At 52.4% G+C, this 13390-nt stretch overlaps 2 protein-coding genes across 2 annotated transcripts in view; one reads left to right on the top strand and one right to left on the bottom strand.

Moving 5' to 3' along the window:
* Positions 1-594: 594 nt before the first annotated feature.
* On the top strand, positions 595-3145 carry LOC118596754 (transmembrane and death domain protein 1-like; the record flags this gene model as incomplete). The annotated part of the gene is made up of 2 exons (XM_036207634.1): positions 595-657; positions 2294-3145. Coding segments are annotated over exons 1-2 (915 nt in total), but the record flags the coding sequence as incomplete, so codon positions are not given.
* Positions 3146-3728: 583 nt separating this feature from the next.
* The window catches only part of Scn8a (sodium voltage-gated channel alpha subunit 8), a 169231-nt gene continuing 159569 nt past the window's right edge, over positions 3729-13390 (bottom strand). The window contains exon 21 of the mRNA XM_036207633.1: positions 3729-10018. Coding sequence (XP_036063526.1) covers positions 8871-10018 — 1148 coding nt within the window. The 3' untranslated portion in view covers positions 3729-8870. The remainder of the gene's footprint in view (positions 10019-13390) is intronic.

Genomic DNA, 13390 nt, shown 5'->3' with positions numbered 1-13390 from the left:
AAGCTTTGCACAAGAAGACAGCCCCCAGCTGCAGCACCTACCTCATGAGCACGGGGCAGGATGGCAGGGCGGGTCCAGCTCTAGCAATGTTGGGGGCATACCAAAGAATCCAGGGGTGGAGCGTGGGAGGGGCAGCGTGCCCTGCAGGGGAGGGCACACCGGCCGTCCACTCCCTCCGCTAAGGTTGGGTTGGGATCCTCTCCTTCAGCTGTAACCATTTCTACCTCATTTTGCTGTGTGTTGTACATGGACATATTTATCTCCTGTCTGATAATGCTCTGCAGTTGTGGTCTGTCTACCTCAGAAGAGACTGTATTTTAAGAGAAAATATTACACAGTATTAAAGCTATGACGTGTGGTATTTGGAGGATTTCTTGGGGGTAGTGGGATGTGGGGAGGGTTGGCTACTCAGGTTGGCTACCCTGGCTGTGGCTCTGGGTTTCTGTTTCTTTAGCAAAAGGTGACGGGGCGTTGCTGTTCACTCCATACCAGTGGTTGTCCATTGCTGGCCTGAGGTCACATAAAAATCCTTCCTGGCTGATTCACTGTAGCCCTAGACTCTGAAGTCCGCGGAGCAGTGAGTGACGTGTGAACATGAAGGGAGCTGAAGAGGAAGAGGGGCCCTCAGGAGCACGACCGACTGCAGCCCTGGTTGAGGTGAGGGTCATACTTGTCTTCCACAAGGCAGAGGGCAAGGTGTGGAGACATTCAAAGCCCAGTGCTTCGGGATACATGAAGCCCTTTGTCCATTTCCTCGAAGTCTTTCAGTCCCAATTATCTTTGACAGCTCATGATAGACTAAGAGATGGGAAAGTTAGGGGCACTGTGGAGCTCTGTGGAGAGGCTGGGACTCACTGCTATCGCTATCCCAGGGCTTTGCCTGCCACAGGCCAAGGGGAAGTATGCTGGGCTCCCTCTCACTAGATGTGCACAGGAGGCAAAGCCAGAAGCAGCTTCCAGAGAGACAAGTTGACTATTTCCAGGATTCAAAGAACCCTGCCTTTTGGTCCTTGGCGGTCCAGATGTGCCTTCCTGCAGTTTATCATGTACCTACTGAATAATGACATTGTGGGGTGCTGAATAAAACCAAGCTTCCAAGAACACCCCTGAGAACCCATAGTGGGAACAGTCTTCCAAACAGACCATATAAATAAATACCTATAAGAGGTAGGTAAGGGTGCTGCGAGTGGTGGATCTTAGGAATCTTCTCACAGCTGGCACAGTTGTTTGGTTTTGATACGGTCACTGGGGACTTCTGTTGAGTAGACCCTGGTATTTCTAGAAGAGTAGTCCAATGAAGAACACAGGGCTTCTCTCAAGAATGCCCAAGGGGAGCCAGGAGGTGATGGTACATGCCTTTAATCCCAGCACTCGGGAGGCAGAGGCAGGATCTCTGTGACTTCAAGGCCAGCCTGGTCTACAGAGTGAGTTCCAGGACAGCTAGGGCTACACAGAGAGACCCTGTCTTGAAAAACAAGGGGGGAAATAAAAGAGTGTCCAAGAGGGCTGGGGAGATGGATTGATTAGCAGGCAGAGTGCTTACCATGCAGATGTGGAGACTAGAGTTTGGATCCCCAGCACCCATGGAAATGCTGGGTTGATATGGCAGCTCACCTGTAATTCCAGCCTTTGGAAGGCTGAAGTAGGGGTTCCCTCAGTGTAAGATGGCTAGCTGGATTAACCCTATCAGTGAACTCTGGCTTCACCTGAGAAACCCTGATTTGGTGAATAAGGCAGAGTGATCGAGCCCGTCAGCCTCAGGCCTGTACTAGTACACACACAGGTGCCCCCACACCACACACAGACACATGAAAAAAAAAAAGTACCCACAAGTGACAAGTCAGGAACCTTCCCAGATAAGAGGGGTAGAGGTCAGCAAAACATGGAGGCTGGAGAGGGCATTGTTGACATGGTTCATGTTTGTTACAAGAGCATAAAATGGGGACAGGAGTGAGGAGACCTGGGGTTGGAGGAGCTAGGCGGGACCCTGAGCTACCTACCCTGTTACCCTCAAGCCCCTGCATGTAGGTGGACAGGTGGCTGTGGACAGGGCCTGCTTCACAAGAATTCACACACTGAGTCAACAAACCTTTGCCGAATATGCTGGTCACTATTGGGACACTGCTGAATTAGACTAGGGTTTCAGTGGGGTTAGATTAGGCCCTTGAATATAAGGCCCGGACTGCCACCCAATCCCCGCCCTCCACCGAGGGCTGCTAGGAGCCGCTTTCCCCGTGACTCTGAGCGTTCAGATCTGTGGCCCCCCGCGCGGTGGCTGACTTCTCTCTGGCAGGAGCGTCCGCGTTCCACGAATGTCCCTCGCCTCTGCGCCGCCACAATCCCCAGCCTCGCGGCATTCGGAACCCCTCCCTCAGGCCGAACCATGGCGTGGGCGCTGGTCCTGGCGCTCTGCAACCTGGCGCTGGCCCCCGCGGGCGCGCTGGACGCCATGGGCCCTCACGCAGCGGTCCGCCTGTCCGAGCTGCTGACCCCAGAGGAGTGCAGCCACTTCCGATCGCTCCTCGAGGCGCCTGAGCCCGACGTGGACGCCGAGTTCGCCCGGCTATCTGAGGACTGGCTGGCCCGGCCCAAGCTGCCCACACCCTCTCCTGGAGCGCAGGGCACCGTGGGGCAACGGCGGAGGGCGGCAGCCAGGCAGCCGTCGGAGGGACCGGAGGGTGCGCCAGCCAGGTCCAGCGAGGTGTCCGACGGCTGCCGCGAGGCGCTGGCATCCTGGTTGGCCGCCAAGGCCCCGGCCCTGTCGTGGGACCGCGTGGCCCGGGCCCTACGGCGCAGCGGCCGCCCCGACGTGGCGCGGGAGCTGGCCAAGAACCTCCACCAGCAGGCGACGTTGCAGCTGCGCAGGTCGGGTGAGAACTACTTGCAGCCGCCGGTGGCCCCGGCCCCCGCCCCGGGCCCCGCCCCGGCCCCGCGCGACCGTCGCTCCGCGGTCTCCGTGCCCTCCTGGGACGATCTCGAGCTGATCGTCGAGCGCCTGCCGCAGCCCCCGTACACGCGAAGCCCAGCAGCCTGGGTCGGGCCGCTGGCGCTCGGCCTCCTTGCCGGCTTCGTGGGCGCACTGGGCACCGGGGCGATGATCACTGTGCTCACGCTGTGGATCACCGGCGGCGACGGCGACCCCGCGCGGCCTTGCGCCCCCCGCCCGCCCAGGCCTGCCCCCGCGCCCTGCGGCTGGGAAGCAGAGCCGCTCCTGCCCCCCGCCTGGGCGCCGCAGGGACCCTCCCCCCCCAGAGCAGCGCCCCCACAGCAGCCGCCCCACTATTAAGTTTCCAAAGGCTGTGGAGGGCGCAGTGTGTCGCCGAGTGGATGGAGCCGGGCGTCGTGGGCCTCGGGAGCCGGCCAGGGGTCCCCAGAGCGCCCGCCCGCCGAGCCACACTTTTGGACACGCTCTTGTATCCATTCGGTGCTAGGAAGCTGCTTACCAATCCGTAAGGGGCGTGGTGGGGACTCTTGAACCCAGAGCCCACTGGTATGTGCGCCCCAGAGGCAGGTGCGGGTGCAGTAAGGAGCTGGGTCCTGCTGGAGTGTGCGGCGCCACTCCTCCTGAAGGCCCAGCGGGAACCTGGTATCTCCCCCACCCATCCCTGAAGGATGAGCCAAGCCCTGGGGAACCTGCAGCCCCGCAGTCCTAAGGCCGGGGTGGGGGTTGGAGGGAGGGTTGGGGGTTGGGGCGAGAGCCGTGACAGAATGACAGGCCAGTCCAAGAGGAGAGTTGAAAACAAGATTGACGTAACCCTTTATTGCAAATTCTAAAGTAAAAAGATGTACAGTACAAAGTAAAATTGAAAATTCAGACTATAAACTTCCAATCCGCTTATACATTCTCGTTTCTCAAGCATTTCTGCCATTTCCGCATAAACAGAACAGGGACGAGTCGAGGCGGGGAAGAAAGGAGATACAGCAAGGGGGGAAAATTGTAAGAATCACGACCCCCAGAAGCAAGTGCAAGGAAAGACATTTCTCGACCTGCTGTCCTGGTGATGAGAAGCGGGTATGGGCTGGAGCAGTGCAGTTTAAAATGGCTCTCAGAATAGCAGCGATTATGGAACTAGTTCGCCTTCCTCAGGTCCACAGTATGCTTTGCCCTTCCCTGGCGCCTTGGTCTCTGTATCTCAGATCGCTTTACAAAACACCTAGTTAAAGCCTCACAACACCCCTGTGAGGTAGGTCAGTATTATTACCCCCATTTTACAGATGGGGAAACTGAGGCACAGAGAGGTTAAGTGACTTGCCCAAGGCCACACAGCGCGCCAGTGGTCAAGCTAGGGATGGAACACAGTTCTGTCCCTCTTCTGGAACCACTGGACCACGCTCCCCTTTACCTATGTACATTCTTCATACACACACACACACACACACACACACACACACACACCACATGTGCACACCTGCCCACTTCGCCCCACTTAGCCTCTATGTACAACAAACAGCAGTGGGGTTAGGGGCAGGGGCAGGGGGCCTCAGGAGTGTTTTGATGGAGGAACCCTTGAGAAGAGGGTCCAGTTTAGCACTAGCCCCGTGCAAGTCTTGGCCTCACACCCAGACTTCCTCTTTTCCCGACGCCCCCTGCCCCCGACTGACTGGCCGGCAGCTGATTCTCTAGGGGGTGGGGGAGTACCTGAAAATGAACGAAGCTTTTTGCAAAACTTTGGGCAACATCTGAGAAAAGAAAGGGGCGTCGTTCCAGAAGACGCCCAGGAATCAAGTCACTAAGTCCTAACCCTCCACAGAAGGCCTGGAGGCTGGGGCTGAGGACAAGGATGGGGACTGACCTATCAGCCATCTCTCTCCAGTTCGGCTACTAGAGTGGGCACTTCAAGACCTCCTGAGTGTTCCTAGACCAGGAGACATGGCCTGGAGAGGGATGTCCCCGAGGCGTGTCCCCTCCCCTGCACACACGTGAGGGGGACAGCCCCAGTCTGCTGGTCTAGTTATGGGAGTGGATGAAGGGCAGGGCCCAGCACTAGCTAGTGGAGCAGAAGCTGCTGCCCAGCTTGCACTGGCTTTGGGGAAGTGGGTAGTTTTTTCTTAAATCATTTCCACGAATGAGGCAGAAGTTAGGCCAGTCCAGCTGGGTTGGTAGAGGTCATCTCTGGGGGCTCTGCTGGGTCAGACGGCTGAGGGAGGGGTCCAGCCTAAGGGGTAATGCCACATGCGACCTGCAGCAGGGACCTGGGGGTCAGGACCTGGCTTTTCTCTGCAGTCTCAACTTAGCCAGAATTGGGAGGCTCTGGTTCCTCGGCTCCTTTTCCCAAATGCTCCAGGGTCCCAGTTCCCAGACCCCCCTTCCAGAACTCGAGAATGGGCAAGTGAGACAACAGACACACCGAGACAGGCTTCCCTTGTGTGGTAAAAAGGGCCATTTTTATTTTGTTTCCTTTTGGCTTATAGTAATTGACTGTTTTGAAACCATGTCTCATTCAGCGCAGTGTTGACCTCCATGCATTCACTAGCACTCTACCGGTCTTTTACAGTTTACATTGGTCGTGGAGATAAAAGGAAAGCAGCCCTTTGGGCTCGGAAGCGCCGGGCGCCCTGCCAGGGAGCTTGTTTCTCTCTGCCCACAGCTTCAAATGCTGAAGTGACGGCAAGAGCAGGCCACTCTGGGCTCTCACCCTCGGCTTGGACTCCCAGTCTCCTCACCCTACGCCACTGGGAAGTGAAGGAAGAGGGGGAGTGTTTTCATGTTATAACCAGCAGTCATGGTAGCTCCTGCTCAGGGGCTTTAGCTCTGCGTTTTAAATGAACAGCATCACATGACTTTTTGCTTTTTGTCCTTTTTTTTTATTTTTATTTTTAAAGGAGGATCGTGGAATATAAATACTGCACCAAGGACCCGCTACAAAAAAATAAATATTTATATTTATATATCTATATATATATATATGTGCAGTGGTGCTGGCTGCTGCTGCTCTTTGATTGGTGGGCTTCATGAGTATTTGGCAAAGCGTCTCCACTTGCTCACTCTGTGAGGACACGGAACAAAACAAAACGGAACCAACCCGAAACTGCCATAGCCGATTGATTCTTTAGGTTCGATGCCTGTTAACTGCGGGTGTGAACTGCTGGTGATGGTGTGGTTCACAGGAAGTGTGGATGCGGGATGGAGAGAGGGCGAGGGAGGGGGAGTGGCCAGGTGCAGGGAAGAGGAGGAGGAGCAATGGGTGGGGAGGGCTAATCAGTGGGCGGAGGTGTGAGATCCCGAGGCAGGGACAGAGGCAGGCAGCAGCCGGCTGGGCTGTGTCAGGAGCTGGGGGAGGAGGGTCAGATCTAGGCTCTAGTAGCTTAAGAACATTACTAGCATGGCGCTTGGTGTTCCTAGCAAGATCAAATAGCTGTTGCCCATCTCAAGATCTAAGAACAATGATTAAGTTTAGCCAAATCTTGCATAGAAGTGGTTAGAATTTATTGCACATTGGAACAAAAATATATATTTTTTGTTGTTTTGGAAAAGACCATTAGCAATAAAAAATTTTTTGTCTGTCTGTCTGGTTGGGGTGTACATTGGCTGACAGCATCTAGTTCTAAGAAGAAAGGAAAGTATAAAAATAAAAATAAACATGACAATGGCGTGAGCCAGAAGCCATTTCCTATTTAATAAGTTAGTAATTTGTATTTACAAAAGGCATGCCGATAAAATAAAATTATATATTACAGTATTTATAATTCTCTTAAAAAGAATAACCACACACGTCAGCTTCTGTTTTGTGCTGTTTACGACGTCGCCTGTACGTGGTTCTCTACATTCGTCCTAGCAGCAGTGGCGTTGACACACTTCCTGAGCTGGTCTCGGCAGGCACGCTTAGGACAGCAGGACAGTGTCTACCGGTCCAACAAGAGAGAAAGCTCTGCTCACTGACTGGCTGTGGTGTGTTCTATGCAAAACTCGTCAAGTGGACTGTGAGATCACATCCAAAGTGCTGCCACTGCAGGGCAGATTGGTCTAATGTGTCTAGTGGTGGACTGCTCGCTCCCCTCCACCCTACGCTCAGGAAGGATAGTGCTGACTCGATTTGGAGACACTTTCTAACACTCAAGTGCAGCATCTTGGCTTTGAAGCCTTGTGTTCAGGAGAGACACCCTGGACTAAGAGCTGTCTTCTGCAAAGCAGGAGATGGGATGGAAGCCATGGCGCTCTCCCAGAAGTCATCCCCTGATGACGGTGGTCAGGCCACTACGCAGAAAGCAAGGTGGGCAGAGAGGACATGCCAGGGAAGCCGCAACACCCCAAAGGATTACTAGAGTCCCTTTCTCACAAAAGCCAGTGCAGTAACAGGACCAAGTGGGCTCGGTCCGAGTGGCTCCACCTCTACCTCAGGTCCTGCTAGTTACATCATTCTGAAGACCATGAACGGAAGAGCCTGCAGCCATACCCCAAGCAACACTGCTGCCCTTCCCTAGCCCTGGACAGCTGGGAAGGGCAGCCCTGCTGGCTGGAGGAATGTGATGGGAGCAGGAAGGACCAGCAGATGGAGCATGTGACAATCCCTCTGCAGGTTCAGAACCCCTGAACCCCTTTCCGTATCTCCCTGAGCCTGAGAAAAGCCATAATGCAGACAGACATGACACCGAATGAAGTGAGCACCCCATTACCCCCAAAGAAAGGTTTCTGTAAGTCCCCCAAAGGCCTCCCAGAGATACATGCTACCAGGAATACACTTGTAGCTCTACCCCAGTGACAGTACTCCAGGATGAAGGCTAAACAATCGTTAGAATATTGCAAGATACAAATGAACTCTTTTCCTATTTGTTTTTTAGCCCTAGGATTTGGTTTTACAGTGACATTAATAGTACAAGCCATTCGGGGCCAAAGTCTCCCCATGTACTGGACAGAGCAGCATTAGATAGTTTACCTTGCAAAATGTGCAACAATGGCTGCATGGTGAGATGTCTGTTAAACATGTACACACAACGGATCCATCTGCTTGTTGGGTTGGATTGTTTCTGGTGGTGGTGGTGGTGGCGGTCAATTGGTTAGTTATGTTTCCCTACCCGGAGGTGTATGAAAGACTTCTAAGAACTCAGAAAGGATTGCAGCCGGTCTGGAACTCCTACCATTTCTCCAAATACAGTGAGCGGTGCAGGGCTGGGTCCTGTCCAAAGGCTGACCCAGTGCAGGGGACAGGATTAATAGTGTCTTGTGGTGTATGGATCTCATGCATGACTTCTGATCACGGCATGCCATCATGCAAATCATTTCTACGCATTGAACGAGCACAATATTTGGAATTGGCCTGAGCAAGTCCTCCTCAGCCTGAAAAAACCTGATTGTTTCCCCCACCCATCTCCAAACCATGTGACGCCCATGTGGAGAAGATGCTGCTTATGTCAAAGAAAACAGACAATTAGTGACATAGGCTGAATGTGTGTGTGTGTGTGTGTGTGTGTGTGTGTGTGTGTTTCTTTTTGCTGCTTAGCTTAACTAATGTAAGAATGCAAATATTGTTTGCATGAACAAACAAACTTTTAAAGTGATGCTTCCTGCTTCTGAGAATCAACAAATGAAAAAATAAAATCCGTTTGGCTGCAACGGCAATCTGCTGGTCCCGGCAGCCGCCTCTGTTTTGTATCCTGTTAGTGTAGTCCTAAGTTGCATTGACTGAGTGTGGAACATGCAGTAACCACCTGCCCAAGCGACAGAAAATCTTGAGTCCAGGGAGCAGGGTCCTTTGCCCTCGGCAGGTCACTGCTCCAGATGCAACCGTGTCCCGTGTAAGCAGACTATGTTTGGTATAGGTCTTCCGGTCCAGCATCTCCACAGCTGCTCTGCATCCGTGAGATTCGGGAGTTTGTAAACAGGCTTTCACTTGCCAGGGCTAAGCCAGTGTAAGCTTCCCTTCTCTCTGTCTCTAACACTTAGACTCTCGGACCTCTTTTCGCCTCTTGGCTCTTTCCCTTCTTCCTTCCTCTGCCCGCTGCTGCTTCTCCTTGTCAGGTTTTGTCACGCTGTCATAGGAGGGGAGGGAGGCCGTGGACGGGGTGCTTCCCCTCTTCTCTGGGTGTGTGCCTCCATTCTCCAGCTTATTGGAGGTCATCTTTCTGCAGATGAAGCCCCGCCTAGCCAAATGTCCCCTGTAGGCACGCTGCAGGACCACCGCGGACACCTCCTCCTGCTTGCGCCGCAGAGTGGTTGTGATAGGCTCGTAAGACACTTTGGAAGGATTGGATGCCACGAACCGCTCCTCCATCTGCTGCCGCAGGATGTCCAACTCCCCACTGTCTCCCAGGACCCGCTTGGTGAAGGCAAAGAGGATGTCCAAGCAGTGGATGCGATCTCCGCTGACCATGGGCAGGTCCATGGCAATGAGCTCGATGGTGTTGGGCTTGGGCACTCGGAGAGGATGTTCTAGGGCATCTGCGAAGTCGGCCAGCTTACAGTACTCGATGAACTGGGTGGCGTCAGGGTCAAACTTCTCCCAGATCTCGTAGAAAGTCTCAAAGTCATCCTCGCTCAGTGGATCAGCGCTCTCCTCTGTGGCTACACTAAAGTTCTCCAAGATGATGGCGATGTACATGTTCACCACGATCAGGAAGGAGATGATGATGTAGCTGACAAAGAAGAAGATGCCCACGGAGGGGTTCCCGCAGTCCCCTTTGAAGCCACTCCCTGGGTGTTCCTTGTCCAGGCTGCAGTCAGGGGGGCGGTTCAGGATTGGCAGCAGCAGGCCGTCCCAACCAGCCGAGGTTGTGATCTGAAATAGGCAGATCATGCTGTTGCCAAATGTCTCAAAGTTGAACATGTCATCAATTCCAGCCTCGTGCTTGACATATGCGAAGTTGGACATCCCAAAGATGGAGAAGATGAACATGACCAGGAAGAGCAGAAGGCCAATGTTGAACAGGGCAGGCAATGACATCATTAAGGCAAAGAGCAGGGTGCGAATCCCTTTGGCACCTTTGATCAGACGCAAGATGCGTCCAATGCGGGCCAATCGGATGACTCGGAACAGGGTTGGGGAGACAAAGTACTTCTCAATGATATCAGCCAGGAACATTCCTAAAGAAGGAACAGAGGACACCGTTACTGAGGTCAGAGACACCTTCTCTCCTCGTACCTGGCATCACGAAACATGAAGTTTAAAGGGCATGTAAGCCTTTGCTCGAGCTGAACCCTCAGACCAAAATAATCACACCTTCTAAACGTAAACGAAAGTAGAGAAAACTAACATAAACTGTGTGCTCAATTAGCAGACTTACCAGCAGCCAGCACCTAGAGGACCCAGTAACCTCAATGGCTCTAATGTTGGTACAGTTTTACTATGTGTGAATTCATAAAAACAGGGTGTCCTCTATGTCTAGAAAATGATACAGGACTACCTTTCTAATTTATAGATTTTTTTTTTTTTTCCCTGCAAGACCGGTCCCTCAGATGAAAGTGACTTTACATTATCCTTTCCTATGACCCAAACAAAGCAGATCTGTGTTTTCCTTCTGGAGGATCCCTTTATTCAGCATGTGCACACACAGCTTTTCAAATGCTCTCTACGATGCCATCGGGGTTTCTAAACTATGAACAGAAAACGAGAGGTCCCGGTCCCCCTTTGACTTCCATGTCCTAATTATTCTGCTAATGCTACACATTTTCGATGTATCTTACTCTTGGTGTGCTCCTCACCCCGCTCCCCCAATCTCCTCACGAGTGTGTTGGCCTTGGAGATTAAAGGCTGGCCTTCCACTTGGTGCTCCGAGATTGGGAGCTGGAAGGGGTAAAACAGGACCCAGTTCCGACGCAGGTAAAGTGCAGGAGGAGTTGCATGCAGAAGTGGAAGCGAATGGACAACTTGGGGTCCTCCTGTGTCCACTCTACGTGACCCACCTCAGGCACTTATCTTAAAAGAGCACCAGAGGGGAGTCCAAAGAAGGAAGAGGAGACGGAAGGGCCAGAAGGGAGGGCTGGAGGAAGCAGGGCCGCTCTCTCCATGCAATGCTACTCTCTGCCTTCCATATGCGAGGAGACAAGATGAGCATCCACTCACACGAAGCTCGTAACTTCTGAAGTGTCTCTCTACTGTGAGAATTCCTAAGTACTATGACTGCAGCTGCAGGAAGGTTTTAAGCCAGGAAAGAGGGGCTGGAGAAATGGTGCTTAAGAGCCCTTGTTGTGCATGCAGAAGATGCAGGTTCAATTCCCAGCACCCATATGGTGGCTTACAACCATTCGTAGGTAACTCCAGTTCCAGAGGCTCCAACATCTTTCTCTGGCCTCCGGGGTATTGCATGCATGTTGTACACGGCCATACATGCACACAAAATACCCACCACAAAACAATAAAATAAAATAAAATTTGGGTCTGGAGAGATGGCTTAGTGGTTAAGAGCACCCACTGGTCTTCCAGAGGTCCTGAATTCAATTCCCAGCACCCACATGATAGCTCACAATTGTTTGCAATTTCAATTCTGGGGAATTCGACACCTTCTTCTGACCTCCTTGGATACCAGTAAACATGTGGTGCACATAAATGCATTCAGGCAAAACACATAAAATAAAAATTTCTAAAAAGCCAGGAAAGAATCTCGCTTTGCAGGAAGGGAGGGAGGGTGAGTCTGGAGAGCCTCAGAAGCTGTGATCCATCTCCTGGTGCAGGTGGGCGCTAGGCCCTCAGCCGCCTCCTTCCCTTTGCTTCTCAGTAATGTAAGTAAAAGAGAGAAGGTAGGCTGCAGCAGATACATACACGCAGGCAGGCTGCAGCACACACACAGGCAGGCAGGCTGCAGCAGACACACACACACAGGCAGACTGCAGCAGACACACACACACACACACACACACACACACACACACACACACACGCAGGCAGGCTGCAGCAGACACACACACACAGGCAGACTGCAGCAGACACACACAGGCAGGCAGGCTGCAGCAGACACACACCGGCAGGCTGTAGAGAGCCCACAGCACTTCACAAAGGCTTGAGGGCTGAGTGCTTGTCTCAGGCAGAACCATGAACCGGGCTCGCAGGTACTTCACAGACCAACTTACTTGAACTGCTCTTACTTAACAAATGTATTTGTAGTACATTTTAGTGTGTGTGTGTGTGTGTGTGTGTGTGTGTGTGTGTGTGTGTGGTGTGTGTGCTTTGTGTCTGTATATGCTTGTGTGTGTCTGGGTGTACATGACTCTCCTTCCACCAAGTGGGGCGTGGGGATGAAGCTCGGGTCACCAAGCTTGGCAGCAAGTGCCTTTACCCACGGAGCCATCTCACTGGCCTGCCTTTTACTTCGAAAAGAGAACTCCTATGCTTTCCTTTCTGAATAAATTACCAGTTGATAAAAATCACATCGAAAGCCTCGATATCGTTGTGTTAGAGGACGGCACAATCACAGCGTGTCCATGTCCAGTAGGCAAGGGTCACATGTTTCAGAGAAGCTGGGAGCATGGATTGGCTGAGACTGGCCTTCACTCACAGTTAAACGCTCGCTCTCCAGCCACAGTCTCAGGAACCTGTCGGGCCTCAGTTTCCCTGACACTGTCAATCAACACACAGGACCGCAGAATGGCCCTGGCTTGTGGCATGTTCCATGAAGATGTGAGCTACCTTTATTACTTGCACAGGGTGCTGCAGCCAAATAGAAGTGGGCAGTGGGGGGCTGGAGAGATGCTCAGCCTCTGAGAGCACTTGCTGCTCTTGCAGAGGACCTGAGTTTGGTATCCAGAACCCACAAGGTGGCTCACAACCACTTGTAACTCCAGTTCTCGGGGATCCAACGCCCTCTTCTGACCTCCACAAACACCAGGCACACATGTGATGCATATATATATACATATGCAGCAAAACACTCATAAACATAAACGTCTTTTTTGTCTGTTTAAGACAAGGTCTCATTATATAGCCCTGGCTGTTCTGGAACTTGCCATGTAGCCCAGGCTGGGCTTGAACTTACAGAGATCCGCCTGCCTCTGCCTCCAGAGTGTCAAAGTTAAAGGGTGTACCACCACACCCTGACATAGTAAGTCTTAAAAAGAGAAAAGAAAAGCCGACAGTATGGGAACCAGACGACTACTACTACTACTACTACTACTACTACTACTACTACTACTTCTTCTTCTTCTTCTTCTTCTTCTTCCTCTTCCTCCTCCTCTTCCTCCTCCTCTTCCTCCTCCTCTTCCTCCTCCTCTTCCTCCTCCTCTTCCTCCTCCTCTTCCTCCTCCTCTTCCTCCTCCTCTTCCTCCTCCTCTTCCTCCTCCTCTTCCTCCTCCTCTTCCTCCTCCTCCTCCTTCTTCTTCTTCTTCGATTTATTTATTTATTATGTATACAGCATGTATGACTATAGGCCAGAAGAGGGCACCAGATCTCATTACAGATGGTTGTGAGCCACCATGTGGGTGCTGGGAATTGAACTCAGGACCTCTGGAAGAGCAGTCAGTGCT

This window comes from Onychomys torridus, chromosome 16, assembly GCF_903995425.1.
Source record: "Onychomys torridus chromosome 16, mOncTor1.1, whole genome shotgun sequence".
Lineage (NCBI taxonomy): Eukaryota > Metazoa > Chordata > Mammalia > Rodentia > Cricetidae > Onychomys > Onychomys torridus.
The sequence above is the reverse complement of the archived record's forward strand: the minus strand, read 5'-3'. Positions and strand labels throughout refer to the sequence as shown.